Raw genomic sequence first — 17746 nt, forward strand, 5'->3', positions numbered from 1 at the left:
GGGCATCACCAAGTATTCATAGTGACCAGTAGGCGTGTTGAAAGCGGTCTTCCACTCGTCACCAGGTCTGATCCGCACAAGATGGTATGCGTTCCGCAGGTCAAGCTTAGTGAAAACAACTGCTTCCTGGAGCAGCTCGAAGGCTGTGGCCATAAGGGGTAGCGGGTAACGGTTACGGACGGTTATGGCATTGAGTCCCCGGTAGTCGATACAAGGACGTAATCCACAGTCTTTCTTGGCCACAAAGAAAAACCCTGCTCCCGCCGGGGAGGTGGATGGACGCATGAGGCCTGCTTCCAGAGCATCCTTGATGTAGGTATCCATAGCAGCTCGTTCGGGTGGAGATAGGAAAAAGATCCGACCCCTGGGGGGGCAAGTGCCCGGAAACAGTTCGATGGGGCAATCATAAGGTCTATGGGGTGGTAGGATGGTGGCCCTCTGTTCGCTAAATACCAGTTTGAGGTCATGGTAACACTCGGGAACTCGGGTCAGGTCGATGGATTCTAAAGACTCGGGAGTAGAACTCGGGAAATTAGGGAAAATACAAGTAGCTTGGCACGTAGGACCCCACTGCTTGATAGTGCCCACAGATCAGTCGATGTGAGGGTTATGGCTGTGAAGCCAGGGGTATCCAAGGACGAGAGGGAACTCGGAACAGGAGATCAAATGAAAGTTCATCAATTCCTGGTGTTGTGAAACTGAAAGTCGCAAGGAGGTAGTGACATGAGTGACAAGTCCAGATCCCAAAGGGCTTCCATCGAATGTAGTAACCCTCATGGGGTCACTTAGAGGCTCAGAGGGAACGCCATTCTCCTTCGCCCAGACACCATCCATGAAGTTACCTGCGGCTCCAGAGTCTACCAAGGTTTGAAGGTGAAGCTTGTGGTTGTCCCAGGAAAGGATGACTGGAATGAGCAGACTGGAGATGGACGGATGGGAGGAGGTTATGTTTCCCGTTACAGTCCCCCCCGGTCTGTACAGGACAGAGCGTTTCCCTGGAGCCCGGGACACGTGGAACGGAAATGGCCCGGTTTGCCACAATATAGAGAGCGTCGCTCCCTCATCCGGCGGTCTCTCTCAGCCTGAGAGATGCGTCCAATCTGCATGGGTTCCGGTGGAGCCAGCGAGGATAAAGGTGGGGACTCGGAGCTGGGACTGATAGGGGCTAGAGGTCTACGGTTGAGTTCTCGCTCTCTCAGACGCTGGTCAATGCGTGAGGCCAACTTGATCAGGGACTCGAGATTGTCCGGTGGTTCCCGAGTGGCCAGTTCATCTTGGATAGTGTCGGAAAGGCCTTTCAGAAAGCACACCGTGAGCGCCTCGTTGTTCCAGCCACTCGCTGCTGCCACCATGCGGAACTGGATGGCATAGTCCGTCATGCTGCGCCGACCTTGGTGGAGAGTCAGGAGCTGTTTGGCTGAGTCAGGACCACTGCTTGGGCCTTGAAACACTCGTTTGAATTCCTCAGCAAAGGCAGAGTAGCTGGCACAGCAGGAACTATGGGCATCCCACACAGCAGTAGCCCAGGCCAGGGCTTTTTCCGACAGCAGGGTGATGATATATGCGATCTTAGACTGGTCGGTGGGGAACGACGAGGGTTGCAGCTCGAAGGAGAGAGAACATTGGGTGAGAAACCCTTTACAAGCACTTGGATCACCTGAGAACCGTTGGGGAGGTGGAAGACGAGGTTCAGCCAGAGGGTTAACTGCCATGGGTACGTGAATCTGAGGTACTGGGACGGGAACTGTTGCTGGGGTAAGTTGATCAGATATCTGCTTTATGGACGTCAGCATCTCCGACAGAAGATGAGAATGTCTAGCCATTAAGGCCTCTTGCTGAACCAGGGCGGCTTCGTGGCGTTGGACAGTCTCCTGGTGGTGGGACAGCATGGCAACAAGGTCCTGGGAACTGGCTGCCTCTGGGTTCATTTTTGGCTCTGTGTTTCTGTCTGGACCCGGCCACGAACCCGGGTCTCCGGAGCGAGAAACAGTCACTCAACCAACCGAGCCACAAATAGTCGGCAGAACCCAGAAGATGAGGCAGACACAGCAGTACTTGAGACGGTGTATTTAATGAAGTAAAAAATGAAGTTCTTCAGGAAAACATGCAACTCCACAACCCCAAAAGGAACTCCACAAGAACAAAGGCAATCCTCCAAGACAAAAAGGTAAATCCACAAGGTGGAAGGTATAGCACAAAAAGCCTCAAAAGATACTCAAAAACAAACAAACAAGAACAAAAAACAGAATTCCACAAGAGTCCACCGGGATCAACAAGAGTTCACAGAGTACTAGGGCTGGGTGCTAACATACAAACACAGAGCAAAGAACTGAGGAAAACAAAGGGTTTAAATACAATCAGGGGAAACGAGGCAGAGGTGCAAATAATAATGAGGATCAAGGGAAAACAAAAGGTCAAAAGGCACAATGGGGGCATCTAGTGACCAAAAACCGGAACAACCCTGGCCAAATCCTGACATGTACAAACTGAAATAACACCTTGTATCACGGGTGTACAAACTGAAATAACACCCCTTTTTTTACAGGTATACAAACTGCAGCCTAATAAAATACATGGAGAAACACAAAGTGAAACCAGACAGCAAAGCATTCCACTTGGTGAGTTAATGTTAGTTTTGCCTTGAGATTGTTATAACATACTGTAGCATTGTTCAGGCTGACGTTGTATGAACGTTCACTGTGTTTTACTCATGATGTGTCTAACGTTGTGTTTAGCTCCAGAAGCTGCTGACCATGGACCCGATCCGCAGGATCACATCTGAGCAGGCCATGCAGGACCCTTACTTCCTGGAGGAACCACTGCCCACCTCTGAGTGAGTCAGGACCCTAATAAAACATCTCTAACTTGTTTATTACTACATAACACATTTATAACAACAACAAAAAAACACTTATTACTACATGTATTACCACATAACAGGTATTACTACATGTATTACCACATAACACGTTTTTATACACATAATACTACATGTATTACCACATAACAGGTATTACTACATGTATTACCACAACAGGTATTACTACATGTATTACCACATAACACGTAATACTACATGTATTACCACATAACACGTATTACATTTGACATTTCTAGTCATTTAGCTGACACTTATCCAGAGCGACTTAAGTTCATTCATCTTAAGATGGCTTCAGTAAAGTAGTTGCATGCAATGTCAGTGCTAGTAAGAAAAGACAAGTGCCGTTTTTGGGGGAGAATTTATTTAAAATACTCTTTGAAGCAGTGACGGTCAGGGCCGCTTCAGACGAGGGAGACGAGTTTTGTTTTCATGGGCATGCAGACCGGCCAACATGCATGTCACGCCTTGGTCATTGTATTTTGTGTTTTTGTTATATGTTTGGGTAGGCCAGGGTGTGACATGGGTTTATATGTTGTTTTTCTTATTGGGATTTGTAGTATTTGGGATCGCGGCTAATTAGGGGTGTTGTTAGGCTTGGCTGCCTGAGGCGATTCTCAATTGGAGTCAGGTGCTTCGCGTTGTCTCTGATTGGGAACCGTATTTAGGCAGCCTGACTTCGCTTTGTATTTTGTGGGTGTTTGTTCCTGTCTCTGTGTAGTAGTCACCAGATAGGCTGTAATTAGTTTCACGTTCCGTTCTGTTGTTTTTGTATTTCAGTTATTTCATGTACCGCTATTCTGTTCATTAAAGTCATGAGTAACCTACACGCTGCATTTGGGTCCGACTTTCTTCATTCAACAGACGAACGCCGTTACAGAAACACCCACCACTCACAGACCGAGCAGTGTGTAACTGGCAGGAGCTAAAGGAGGATGTTATGGACGGTAGAGGCATGGAGTATACGACGTGGGAAGAAATCGACAGGTGGGCGGCCGACCCAGAGCGAGTGCAGGAGCCCGCCTGGGATTCCCTGCAGCAATGCGAAGAGGGCTATAGACGAATGGAGTTTCGAAAAGGAAAACACGGCGACGCAGAGCGAATACCGAAAGTAACCCCCAAATATTTATTAGGGGAGAGCGCAGAGAGAGAGTGGCTGAGTCAGGAGTCAGACCTGAGCCTACTCTCCCTGTTAATCGTGAAGAGCAGTTGCAGTGGGAGAGGCTGCACCACTTGGAGAATTGGACATGGGAGGAGGAATTAGACGGTAAAGGACCCTGGGCTCAGCCTGGAGAATATCGCCGTCCCAAGGAAGAAATAGAAGCGGGTAAGCGGAGAGGCGCAGGTATGAGGAGGCAGCACGGCGACGCGGTTGGAAGCCGGAAAAGCAGCCCAAAAAAATTATTGGGGGGTGGCTAGAAGGGAGAATAGTTATGCCATGGAGGAGACCTGCGCAAACTTCCTGTGCTCACCGTTGGGCTAGAGAGACCGGGCAGGCACCGTGTTATGCTATGGAGCGCACGGTGTTTCCAGTGCGGGTGCAGAGCCAGGTGCGGCACATACCAGCCCTTCCTATTGGCCGGGCTAGAGTGGGCATCGAGCCAGGTAAGCTTGGGTAGGCTCGGTGCTCAAGAGCTCCAGTGCGCCTGCACGGTCCGGTCTATCCAGAGCCACCTCTACACACCAGTCCTCCGGTAGCAGCTCCCCGCACCAGGCTTCCTGTGCGTGTCCTCGATCCAGTACCACCAGTTCCAGCACCAGGCCTCCAGTGCGCCTCGCCTGTTTAGCGCAGCCAGAGCCTTTCTCCTCTCCTGCGCTGCCGAAGTCTCCCGTATGCCCAGCGCCGCCAGTCAGCCCAGCTCCGCCAGTGCTCCCAGTCTGCCCAGCTCCGCCAGTGCTCCCAGTCTGCCCAGCTCCGCCAGTGCTCCCAGTCTGCCCAGCGCCGCCAGTGCTCCCAGTCTGCCCAGCGCCGCCAGTGCTCCCAGTCTGCCCAGCGCCGCCAGTGCTCCCAGTCTGCCCAGCGCCGCCAGTGCTCCCAGTCTGCCCAGCGCCGCCAGTGCTCCCAGTCTGCCCAGCGCCGCCAGTCTGCCCAGCGCCGCCAACGCCGCCAGTCTGCCCAGCGCCGCCAGTCTGCCCAGCGCCGCCAGTCTGCCCAGCGCCGCCAGTCTGCCCAGCGCCGCCAGTCTGCCCAGCGCCGCCAGTCTGCCCAGCGCCGCCAGTCTGCCCAGCGCCGCCAGTCTGCCCAGCGCTCCCAGTCTGCCCAGCGCGGCCAGTGCTCCCAGTCTGCCCAGCGCGGCCAGTGCTCCCAGTCTGCCCAGCGCGGCCAGTGCTCCCAGTCTGCCCAGCGCGGCCAGTGCTCCCAGTCTGCCCAGCGCGGCCAGTGCTCCCAGTCTGCCCAGCGCGGCCAGTGCTCCCAGTCTGCCCAGCGCGGCCAGTGCTCCCAGTCTGCCCAGCGCGGCCAGTGCTCCCAGTCTGCCCAGCGCGGCCAGTGCTCCCAGTCTGCCCAGCGCGGCCAGTCTGCCCAGCGCCGCCAGTGCCGCCAGTCAGCCCAGCGCTGCCCGACAACCAGTCTCTTCCAGATCTGCCCGACAACCAGTCTCTTCCAGATCTGCTCGACAACCAGTCTCTTCCAGATCTGCCAGCCAGCCAGGATTTACCGGAGCCTACTACCTGCCTGAGCTTCCTCTCAGTACTGGGCTTCCTCTCAGTACCGGGCTCCCCCTCAGTACCGGGCTTCCCCTCAGTACCGGGCTTCCCCTCAGTCCCGGGCTGCTTCGGTCCCGAGCTGCCCCTCTGTCCCGAGCTGCCCCTCTGTCCCGAGCTGCCCCTCTGTCCCGAGCTGCCCCTCTGTCCCGAGCTGCCCCTCTGTCCCGGGCTGCCCCTCTGTCCCGAGCTGCCCCTCTGTCCCGGGCTGCCCCTCAGTCCCGGGCTGCCCCTCTGTCCCGGGCTGCCCCTCTGTCCCGAGATGCCCCTCTGTCACGAGCTGCTCCTCAGTTATGTGGGGATCTGGGTGAGGACTATTAGGCCATGGTCGGCGGAGAAGGTGGATTATCCCAGGACGCGAAGGGGAGGAAATAGGACATTAATGGAGTGGGGTCCACGTCCCGAGCCAGAACCGCCACCATGGACAGACGCCCACCCGGACCCTCCCTATGCTCTTGAGGTGCGTCCGGGAGTCCGCACCTTAGGGGGGGGGGGGTTCTGTCACGCCTTGGTCATTGTATTTTGTGTTTTTGTTATATGTTTGGGTAGGCCAAGGTGTGACATGGGTTTATATGTTATTTTTCGTATTGGGGTTTGTAGTATTTGGGATCGCGGCTAATTAGGGGTGTTGTTAGGCTTGGCTGCCTGAGGCGATTCTCAATTGGAGTCAGGTGCTTCGCGTTGTCTCTGATTGGGAACCGTATTTAGGCAGCCTGACTTCCGCTTTGTATTTTGTGGGTGTTTGTTCCTGTCTCTGTGTAGTAGTCACCAGATAGGCTGTAATTAGTTTCACGTTCCGTTCTGTTGTTTTTGTATTTCAGTTATTTCATGTACCGCTATTCTGTTCATTAAAGTCATGAGTAACCTACACGCTGCATTTGGGTCCGACTTTCTTCATTCAACAGACGAACGCCGTTACAATGCACACATTTTGTGTTCTCTGTCCATGTACGCAGGTACGAGATCCGAGTTAAAAGTACGCAGAAATGAAAAAGGCCTGTTATTTTTGTATTTTTTTTAAATACATGAAGAAGAAAAAAAGTATCCACTGAGTAAATCTAACATCCCAATTCTCGAGCTGCAACACACAGACATGTACGGAGTTTGTGTCAACGGACATGGAGATGAATACATCATTATTCAACGTAGCTTCCTCGTGTCTGTCCCTCCTGTTTGTTGTGATGCTGAGTTTGCGGACTGTCCGCTGTAAGTTAACTCATGGACTCTGTGTGTTGTGGAAAGGTAAACACATTGGTTGAAACTAACGTTAGCGAACATAAGATGGACATTCAGTGGGCTCTAATGTGCCAGCAGTTCACTCACATTTGCTAGTGAAAGAAATGAAATACAAGTACGAAAAATAACTGTTCGCATTTGTGCGAGTGTGAAAAACATTTAATTCTGCGTCCCATTAGTTGTATTTTCTACGTAACATTACGAGGAGAACGCAACCTGATAGACTAACAGTAATTATGATCCACGTAACATTACGAGGAGAACGCAACCTGATAGACTAACAGTAATTATAATCCACGTCACAAAAAGCATTACAAAAATGTAATCATAAATAAATATAATCATCTTGGAATTAAATGGAGTTGAGTTTAGAAGACAGCTCGATGAAGAATGAATGAGGGTCCGGTATTAGATTTAGAGGCAATGCTTCTAAAATGCCTTTGTACTACATTTGAGATTTTATCAATTTCAAAAATCTGAAATTATATATGCGCAAAGAAATACAATAGACACCTTTACATAGGCTGAAACAGACTCTTCTAGTGAACAGCGTTCAGATTCTCTTTGCGGTAGCCTACTGAACAGCCTTCAGATTCTCTTTGCGGTAGCCTACTAAACAGCCTTCAGATTCTCTTTGCGGTAGTCTACTGACCAGCCTTCAGATTCTCTTTGCGGTAGCCTACTGAACAGCCTTCAGATTCCCTTTGCGGTAGCCTACTGAACAGCCTTCAGATTCCCTTTGCGGTAGCCTACTGAACAGCGTTCAGATTCTCTTTGCGGTAGCCTACTGAACAGCGTTCAGATTCCCTTTGTGGTAGCCTACTGAACAGCCTTCAGATTCCCTTTGCGGTAGCCTACTGAACAGCGTTCAGATTCTCTTTGCGGTAGCCTACTGGACAGCCTTCAGATTCTCTTTGCGGTAGCCTACTGAACAGCCTTCAGATTCCCTTTGCGGTAGCCTACTGAACAGCGTTCAGATTCCCTTTGCGGTAGCCTACTGGACAGCGTTCAGATTCTCTTTGTGGTAGCCTACTGGACAGCGTTCAGATTCCCTTTGTGGTAGCCTACTGAACAGCCTTCAGATTCTCTTTGCGGTAGCCTACTGAACAGCCTTCAGATTCCCTTTGTGGTAGCCTACTGGGCAGCCTTCAGATTCCCTTTGTGGTAGCCTACTGACCAGCCTTCAGATTCCCTTTGTGGTAGCCTACTGGACAGCGTTCAGATTCCCTTTGTGGTAGCCTACTGAACAGCCTTCAGATTCCCTTTGCGGTAGCCTACTGAACAGTCTTCAGATTCTCTTTGCGGTAGCCTACTGAACAGCGTTCAGATTCCCTTTGTGGTAGCCTACTGAACAGCCTTCAGATTCCCTTTGCGGTAGCCTACTGGACAGCGTTCAGATTCTCTTTGCGGTAGCCTACTGGACAGCGTTCAGATTCCCTTTGTGGTAGCCTACTGAACAGCCTTCAGATTCTCTTTGCGGTAGCCTACTGAACAGCCTTCAGATTCCCTTTGCGGTAGCCTACTGAACAGCGTTCAGATTCTCTTTGCGGTAGCCTACTGAACAGCCTTCAGATTCTCTTTGCGGTAGTCTACTGAACAGCCTTCAGATTCTCTTTGTGGTAGCCTACTGACCAGCCTTCAGATTCCCTTTGCGGTAGCCTATTGAACAGCGTTCAGATTCTCTTTGCGGTAGCCTACTGAACAGCCTTCAGATTCTCTTTGCGGTAGCCTACTAAACAGCCTTCAGATTCTCTTTGCGGTAGCCTGCTGAACAGCGTTCAGATTCCCTTTGTGGTAGCATACTGAACAGCCTTCAGATTCCCTTTGCGGTAGCCTACTGGACAGCGTTCAGATTCTCTTTGCGGTAGCCTACTGGACAGCGTTCAGATTCCCTTTGTGGTAGCCTACTGGACAGCCTTCAGATTCCCTTTGTGGTAGCCTACTGGACAGCGTTCATATTCCCTTTGTGGTAGCCTACTGAACAGCGTTCATATTCCCTTTGTGGTAGCCTACTGAACAGTGTTCAGATTGTCTTTGCGGTAGCCTACTGAACAGCGTTCACATTCCCTTTGCGGTAGCCTACTGAACAGCTTTCAGATTCCCTTTGTGGTAGCCTACTGAACAGCGTTCAGATTCTCTTTGCGGTAGCCTACTGAACAGCCTTCAGATTCCCTTTGTCCACCTGACTGTGCTGCTGCTCCAGTTTCAACTGTTCTGCCTTATTATTATTCGACCATGCTGGTCATTAATGAACATTTGAACATCTTGGTCATGTTCTGTTATAATCTCTACCCGGCACAGCCAGAAGAGGACTGGCCACCCCACATAGCCTGGTTCCTCTCTAGGTTTCTTCCTAGGTTTGGGCCTTTCTAGGGAGTTTTTCCTAGCCACCGTGCTTTTACACCTGCATTGTTTGCTGTTTGGGGTTTTAGGCTGGGTTTCTGTACAGCACTTTGAGATATCAGCTGATGTACGAAGGGCTATATAAATAAATTTGATTTGATTTGTGGTAGCCTACTGAACAGCCTTCAGATTCCCTTTGTGGTAGCCTACTGAACAGCCTTCAGATTCCATTTACATTTACATTTAAGTCATTTAGCAGACGCTCTTATCCAGAGCGACTTACAAATTGGTGCATTCACCTTATGACATCCAGTGGGACAGTCACTTAACAATAGTGCATCTAAAACTTAGGGGGGGGTGGGGTGAGAGGGATTACTTAACCTATCCTAGGTATTCCTTAAAGAGGTGGGGTTTCAGGTGTCTCCGGAAGGTGGTGATTGACTCCGCTGTCCTGGCGTCGTGAGGGAGTTTGTTCCACCATTGGGGGGGCCAGGGCAGCGAACAGTTTTGACTGGGCTGAGCGGGAGCTGTACTTCCTCAGTGGTAGGGAGGCGAGCAGGCCAGAGGTGGATGAACGCAGTGCCCTTGTTTGGGTGTAGGGCCTGATCAGAGCCTGGAGGTACTGAGGTGCCGTTCCCCTCACAGCTCCGTAGGCAAGCACCATGGTCTTGTAGCGGATGCGAGCTTCAACTGGAAGCCAGTGGAGAGAACGGAGGAGCGGGGTGACGTGAGAGAACTTGGGAAGGTTGAACACCAGACGGGCTGCGGCGTTCTGGATGAGTTGAAGGGGTTTAATGGCACAGGCAGGGAGCCCAGCCAACAGCGAGTTGCAGTAATCCAGACGGGAGATGACAAGTGCCTGGATTAGGACCTGCGCCGCTTCCTGTGTGAGGCAGGGTCGTACTCTGCGGATGTTGTAGAGCATGAACCTACAGGAACGGGCCACCGCCTTGATGTTAGTTGAGAACGACAGGGTGTTGTCCAGGATCACGCCAAGGTTCTTGGCGCTCTGGGAGGAGGACACAATGGAGTTGTCAACCGTGATGGCGAGATCATGGAACGGGCAGTCCTTCCCCGGGAGGAAGAGCAGCTCCGTCTTGCCGAGGTTCAGCTTGAGGTGGTGATCCGTCATCCACACTGATATGTCTGCCAGACATGCAGAGATGCGATTCGCCACCTGGTCATCAGAAGGGGGAAAGGAGAAGATTAATTGTGTGTCGTCTGCATAGCAATGATAAGAGAGACCATGTGAGGTTATGACAGAGCCAAGTGACTTGGTGTATAGCGAGAATAGGAGAGGGCCAAGAACAGAGCCCTGGGGGACACCAGTGGTGAGAGCGCGTGGTGAGGAGACAGATTCTCGCCACGCCACCTGGTAGGAGCGACCTGTCAGGTAGGACGCAATCCAAGCGTGGGCCGCGCCGGAGATGCCCAACTCGGAGAGGGTGGAGAGGAGGATCTGATGGTTCACAGTATCGAAGGCAGCCGATAGATCTAGAAGGATGAGAGCAGAGGAGAGAGAGTTAGCTTTAGCAGTGCGGAGCGCCTCCGTGATACAGAGGAGAGCAGTCTCAGTTGAATGACTAGTCTTGAAACCTGACTGATTTGGATCAAGAAGGTCATTCAGAGAGAGATAGCGGGAGAGCTGGCCAAGGACAGCACGTTCAAGAGTTTTGGAGAGAAAAGAAAGAAGGGATACTGGTCTGTAATTGTTGACATCGGAGGGATCGAGTGTAGGTTTTTTCAGAAGGGGTGCAACTCTCGCTCTCTTGAAGACGGAAGGGACGTAGCCAACGGTCAGGGATGAGTTGATGAGCGAGGTGAGGTAAGGGAGAAGGTCTCCGGAAATGGTCTGGAGAAGAGAGGAGGGGATAGGGTCAAGCGGGCAGGTTGTTGGGCGGCCGGCCGTCACAAGACGCGAGATTTCATCTGGAGAGAGAGGGGAGAAAGAGGTCAGAGCACAGGGTAGGGCAGTGTGAGCAGAACCAGCAGTGTCGTTTGACTTAGCAAACGAGGATCGGATGTCGTCGACCTTCTTTTCAAAATGGTTGACGAAGTCATCTGCAGAGAGGGAGGAGGGGGGAGGGGGCGGAGGATTCAGGAGAGAGGAGAAGGTGGCAAAGAGCTTCCTAGGGTTAGAGGCAGCAGCTTGGAATTTAGCGTGGTAGAAAGTGGCTTTAGCAGCAGAGACAGAGGAGGAAAATGTAGAGAGGAGGGAGTGAAAGGATGCCAGGTCCGCAGGGAGGCGAGTTTTCCTCCATTTCCGCTCGGCTGCCCGGAGCCCTGTTCTGTGAGCTCGCAATGAGTCATCGAGCCACGGAGCGGGAGGGGAGGACCGAGCCGGCCTGGAGGATAGGGGACATAGAGAGTCAAGGGATGCAGAGAGGGAGGAGAGGAGGGTTGAGGAGGCAGAATCAGGAGATAGGTGGGAGAAGGTTTGAGCGGAGGGAAGAGATGATAGGATGGAAGAGGAGAGAGTAGCGGGGGAGAGAGAGCGAAGGTTGGGACGGCGCGATACCATCCGAGTAGGGGCAGTGTGGGAGGTGTTGGATGAGAGCGAGAGGGAAAAGGATACAAGGCAGTGGTCGGAGACTTGGAGGGGAGTTGCAATGAGGTTAGTGGAAGAACAGCATCTAGTAAAGATGAGGTCGAGCGTATTGCCTGCCTTGTGAGTAGGGGGGGAAGGTGAGAGGGTGAGGTCAAAAGAGGAGAGGAGTGGAAAGAAGGAGGCAGAGAGGAAAGAGTCAAAGGTAGACGTGGGGAGGTTAAAGTCGCCCAGAACTGTGAGAGGTGAGCCGTCCTCAGGAAAGGAGCTTATCAAGGCATCAAGCTCATTGATGAACTCTCCGAGGGAACCTGGAGGGCGATTCCCTTTGTGGTAGCCTACTGAACAGCCTTCAGATTCCCTTTGTGGTAGCCTACTTGAGCTTTGTGTAGCCAGTTTGCAGTCTGTGTCGATATGATCATTTGTTTTCAAAATTATTTTGCTTTTAGTGTTGATTAGGAACCGTGTCTAAAAAGCCAATACTTGTGTGCTGGCCCTAGTGATTGGCCCTGTTTGAGAGTGCTAATTCCACAAAACATATATTTATATTATATGTTCTATATTTATCAGTATGAACCTTTTATTTATGTTGTAAATACCTTTTCAGAGGACTAAACTGAACCAGGTGTGATGCATAATGTTTGTCTAACCACATGAATCTCCAATTTGCCGTGCCCATCTGGTACAGTTGGTCAGGGTTGGCAGGTCTGATCATGGCCTTATTTCTATTACAGCATATTGGATGACTTTCATTCATATTCCATTCACCCAGTTCAATGTACAGCGATCGGTTTAACCTACTACATGATACTCCAATTTTCCCTATACTCATCATGAGGTTGCTACAACCTAGCCTATGAATTAAAGTTTACAATGTCGGAGCAAACAGGTCGAGAGACAAATTTGAGGTGACAGACAGTGCCATTCAATACCGCCTTGCACACTCATGCCTGCATCTAGCTGATATAGATCTGGATAAGAGCGTCTGCTAAATGACTTAAATGTAAATGTAAATATAGGGTGTAATCATTAGTCCATTGAAAACAAGAGTTTCTATTGGACAGGTATGTTTATCCCCGTTTTTGTTCCGTTTGCTTCCGTTTAAGAAATGTTTTTCAACAGAATCGGCGGAATGAATACACCCCCTGATCATGCATAAACTCTCACGCTGTATTCCTTCCCTTTGCTTGTGATCTTTAATGCACAGCAAATCAGCTGTATGTGACCCGGCGAAAAAACCTTTCCAAGCCAAACCTCTACAAATAGCCTACATCGTTGTCACCATATTAGCTAAAGTAACGTCTTAGTCAGCATAGCTAACAGAACTAACGTGTTTGTGTATAGTCAGTATGCAGTTACACCGGCGGGCCACGCAGTAATAATACCAAAAGCTTACCTTGACTTGGAGTTCCAGTGTTGTGTTGGAAAGTCATAGCCAGCTAGCTAACATAGCATCCCTCTGTTGGAGCAGGTTGTTTCATTAGGCTAAATTAGCTAGCTGCATTTGCTAGCAAAGTAAGTGTAATTTCTTTTCACTTTCAATCTGTCTCAGGTCTCATTTTGGAAGAAATTGTGTTCAAAACTGTTCAACTATTGTCTTTCTCTCAGAGTCAATAACTCACCACATTTTATCCACTGCTGTGCTAGCTAGCAGTAGCTTATGCTTTCAGTACTAGATTAATTTTCTGATCCTTTGATTGGGTGGACAACATGTCAGTTCATGCTGCAAGAGCTCTGATAGGCTATAGGATGCCCTCCGGAAGTTGTCATAATTACTGTGTAAGTTTATGGAAGGGGGTGAGAACCATGATCCTCCTAGGTTTTGTATTGAGGTCAATGTACCCAGAGGAGGACGGAAGCTAACTGTCCTCCGGCTACACCATGGTGCTACCCTACAGAGTGCTGTTGAGGCTACTGTAGACCTTCTTTGCAAAATAGTGTGTTTTAATCAGTTATTTGGTGACGTGATTATATTTAGTATAGTTTTATCTGAAAAGGATAACTAACATTTGTATGAAATTCACCCCCGGTAGGGGTGAGATGCCAGGAGACCAGAGGTGGCTGAATGGACTAGCACATTTATTACTACATGTCTGGGGTTATGTGGGGGTATATCCTGTCAGATAAGTGATTGATAACTCTTTGTATTTCTCACTCAGTGTGTTTGCAGGCTGCCAGATCCCCTACCCAAAGAGGGAGTTCCTGACAGAGGAGGAGCCAGAGGACAAGGCAGAGAAAGTCAGAAATGTGAGTGCCGTGTGTGTGTGTGTGTGTGTGTGTGTGTGTGTGTGTGTGTGTGTGTGTGTGTGTGTGTGTGTGTGTGTGTGTGTGTGTGTGTGTGTGTGTGTGTGTGTGTGTGTGTGTGTGTGTGTGTGTGTGTGTGTGTGTGTGTGTGTGTGTGTGTGTTATATAAGTACCAGTCAAAATTTAGACACACCTACTCATTCCAGGTTTTAATGATTTGACTATTTTCTACATTGTAGAGTAACAGTGAAGACATCAACACTATGAAATCATACATATGCAATCATGTAATAGCCAAAAAAGTATATTTTATATTCTTTGAAGTAGCCACCCTTTGCCTTGATGAAAGCTTTGCACACTCTTGGCATTCTCTCAACCAGCTTCATAAGGTAGTCCCCTGGAATGCATTTCCATTAACAGCTGTGCCTTGTTAAAAGAGGATTTGTGGAATTTCTTTCCTTAATGCGTTTGAGCCAATCAGTTGTGTTGTAAAGGTCAGTCAATCTGGAAAATGTCAAGAACTTTGAACGTTTCTTCAAGTGCAGTCGCAAAAACCATCAAGCGCTTTGATGAAACTTTCTCTCATGAGGACCGCCACAGGAAAGGAAGACCCAGAGGTACCTCTCCTGCAGAGGATAAGTTCATTAGAGTTACCAGCCTCAGAAAGTGAAGCCAAAATATATTATTCACAGAGTTCAAGTAACAGACACATCTCAACATCAACTGTTCAGAGGAGACTGCATGAATCAGGCCTTCATGGTCGAGTTGCTGCAAAGAAACCACTACTAAAGGACACCAATAAGAAGACTTGCTTGGGCCAAGAAACACGAGCAATGGACATTCGACTGGTGGAAATCTGTCCTTTGGTCTGATGAGTCCAAATTTGAGATTTTTGGTTTCAACCACCATGTCTTTGTGAGATGCAGAGTAGGTGAATGGATCATCTCTGCATGTGTGGTTCCTACCGTGAAGCATGGAGGAGGAGGTGTGATGGTGCTTTGCTGGTGACCCTGTCAGTGATTTATTTAGAGGCACACTTAACCAGCATGGCTACCACAGCATTGTGCAGTGATACGCCATCCTATCTGCTTTGGGCTTAGTGGGACTATCATTTGTTTTTCAACAGGACAATTTAGCACTTTTTTTGGTTACTACATTATTCCATATGTGTTATTTCGTAGTTTTGTCTTCACTATTATTCTACAATGTAGAAAATTTTAAAATAAAGAAAAACCCTTGAATGAGTAGGTTTATCCAAACTTTTAGTGTGTGTGTGTGTGTGTGTTTAATCAAATGTAGTTGAAAAGTTTTTAAAGGCCCAGTGTATTTTTTTTCTCTCTCCTGTGTTTTGTATCATTTCTACACAAACTTGTTATTAGCAGGTTTGTAATGGGATTTAGTTTCAGCTTTCCATGGTGACGTCACTGTGGTAAATTGGTTAATAGACCAATAACAGAGGGTTCCAAACCTCTCTGCCAATAACCGCTTGTTTTTCAGTTTTCCCCTTGCCACTCAGACCACTCCCAGACAGTCCTAGAAAAATTCTTGGAAATCTTGGAAATGTATTCCAGTTAGTTACTTAATTGTTACCCAGAAATGATTTCATATTGATACAAAATTGATATAATATATATAAAAATGTCTGCATTGGGTCTTTTAAGCGAAACATTTGGGTGTATTTCCAGTGTGTGTTAGTGTATGGTTATCCGTTGATGGATGCTTGGGTGGGTGTTTCATTTTCCAGAAGAACCAGCAGCAGCAGGGGAACAACCACACCAATGGGGCGGGGCACACTGGTAACCCTGACAATAGCCATGCCCAGGGCCCGCCCCTAAAGAAGGTGCGAGTGATCCCGCCAGTCACTACCTCAAGTGGCCTCATGACCTCAGACTATCAGGTATGGTACACACACGCAATACCATATATAGCATGATTTAGCTCATTTCTGGGTTATCCCACCAAATTGTAAAAACCTAAATGGGAAATTAAGTCTGATAAGTTCCCTTATTTATCTGTCAGCGCTCCAATCCACATGCTGCCTACCAGAACCCCGGACCAAGCACATCACTGCCCCAAAGCAGCATTGGATACTCCTCTACCTCCCAGCAGCCCCCGCAGTACTCACACCAGACCCACCGCTACTGACCCCTGACCTCGACCCACCCCTCGCCATGCCCGCTAGGGAGAATGTACTAAGGGAAGTGGGTGTGTCCATGGCAACAGCCCACCGGTCCACCCTCACTGCAGCAGTCCTTTAGCCCAGTATGTTAATACAATATACTCATTCTAAAAGAACATGACATAACATCAGCCATGACAGAACAAGACATAACGCAACATCATCAGCCATGACAGAACAAGACATAACGCAACATCATCAGCCATGACAGAACAAGACATAACGCAACATCAGCCATGACAGAACATGACATAACGCAACATCAGCCATGACAGAACATGACATAACGCAACATCAGCCATGACAGAACAAGACATAACGCAACAACATCAGCCATGACAGAACATGACTTAAATTCAACCATGACCAACACATTGGAGACTAAACCAAGAGAAAGATGGAGAAGGAAGAACAGATGCTGTCAGTTTGTTGTTTCCCTCGTTCCTTCCTCTGTGGTTCAAGTTATCGTCGCTGCAAGTTTGTGACCATTACAAAGTTAACCTTCAGAACTGGAACTTAACTACAGCCACAAGATCAACAAACAGAAGGTGGAACCGGGGCTCCCCTCTTCCCTTACCCTCCTTTCCTTCTCTCCTTACCCTTCCACCAATGCTCTACCCCTTTCCAGCCGGATACCCCTCTTCCTGTTGAAGCTTCGATGAGACTAAAGCTACTATGTGACTGTCTCTGTCCCTCTGTCTGTCTTTGTGTCTGTCCGCCCTTCCACGGGCATCTTCGTTGGGGACCGAATTGAGCTGCTGACAGGAGCATTCTGGGAGTTTGTGGGGCCCCGCCCACAGCTCTGGTTGAGGGCTTTATTGAAAAAAAAAACACAAAAAAAACAACAAAGGAATTTAAAAAATAAGATTTTAGTAGTTTATAATTTAATCTGTTTTGTTTTCACACAAAACAAAAAGTGGCGAAGTAGCTTCTGTTGTGCTGAGAGAGAGCTGCCGTTTTTATCGCTGTGGGCAAAGCCTTATCTTCCTGATGACAAACCAACACATTGTGTAGAGGATGGCATATGGAACATGCATTTTTACTGTATTGAAATCTTTTACATGACGCAAGTATCCTGACAATAAAAGTGTTAATGTTGACATTGGGGTCTCTCTCTGTCTTGCTGTCTCTTTGTGTCTGTCTGTCTGGTCTGGTCTGTCTGTCTGTCTTGCTGTCTCTTTGTGTCTGTCTGTCTGTCTGTCTGTCTGTCTGTCTGTCTGTCTGTCTGTCTGTCTGTCTGTCTGTCTGTCTGTCTGTCTGTCTGTCTGTCTGTCTGTCTGTCTGTCTGTCTGTCTGTCTGTCTGTCTGTCTGTCTGTCTGTCTGTCTGTCTGTCTGTCTGTCTGTCTGTCTGTCTGTCTGTCTGTCTGTCTGTCTGTCTGTCTGTCTGTCTGTCTGTCTGTCTGTCTGTCTGTCTGTCTGTCTGTCTGAGTGCTTTTTTCCAGGTTATGTTCTCTTCCAGGAATAGAAGAGTGTCTTCAATAATGGAACAATCCCAGTTCGTCCTCCTTTTTATTTATTTCCTTTTTTAATCTCTAAGATCTGTCATTACTGGTTCTCTGCCCTCTGTCTTTCTCTCTCTCACACACTTACACAGAAGATGAGGTTGCCCTCTCCCAA

At 48.9% G+C, this 17746-nt stretch overlaps 1 protein-coding gene across 1 annotated transcript in view; it reads left to right on the forward strand.

Annotated features, from left to right (window-relative positions):
- The window catches only part of LOC124039549 (cyclin-dependent kinase 8-like), a 32806-nt gene extending 15578 nt beyond the window's left edge, over positions 1 to 17228 (forward strand). The window contains exons 9-13 of the mRNA XM_046355644.1: positions 2546 to 2618; positions 2736 to 2833; positions 13865 to 13952; positions 15694 to 15846; positions 15969 to 17228. Coding sequence (XP_046211600.1) covers positions 2546 to 2618; positions 2736 to 2833; positions 13865 to 13952; positions 15694 to 15846; positions 15969 to 16094 — 538 coding nt within the window. The 3' untranslated portion in view covers positions 16095 to 17228. The remainder of the gene's footprint in view (positions 1 to 2545; positions 2619 to 2735; positions 2834 to 13864; positions 13953 to 15693; positions 15847 to 15968) is intronic.
- The last annotated feature ends 518 nt before the right edge of the window (positions 17229 to 17746 follow it).

Source organism: Oncorhynchus gorbuscha, linkage group LG07 (genome assembly GCF_021184085.1).
Source record: "Oncorhynchus gorbuscha isolate QuinsamMale2020 ecotype Even-year linkage group LG07, OgorEven_v1.0, whole genome shotgun sequence".
Lineage (NCBI taxonomy): Eukaryota > Metazoa > Chordata > Actinopteri > Salmoniformes > Salmonidae > Oncorhynchus > Oncorhynchus gorbuscha.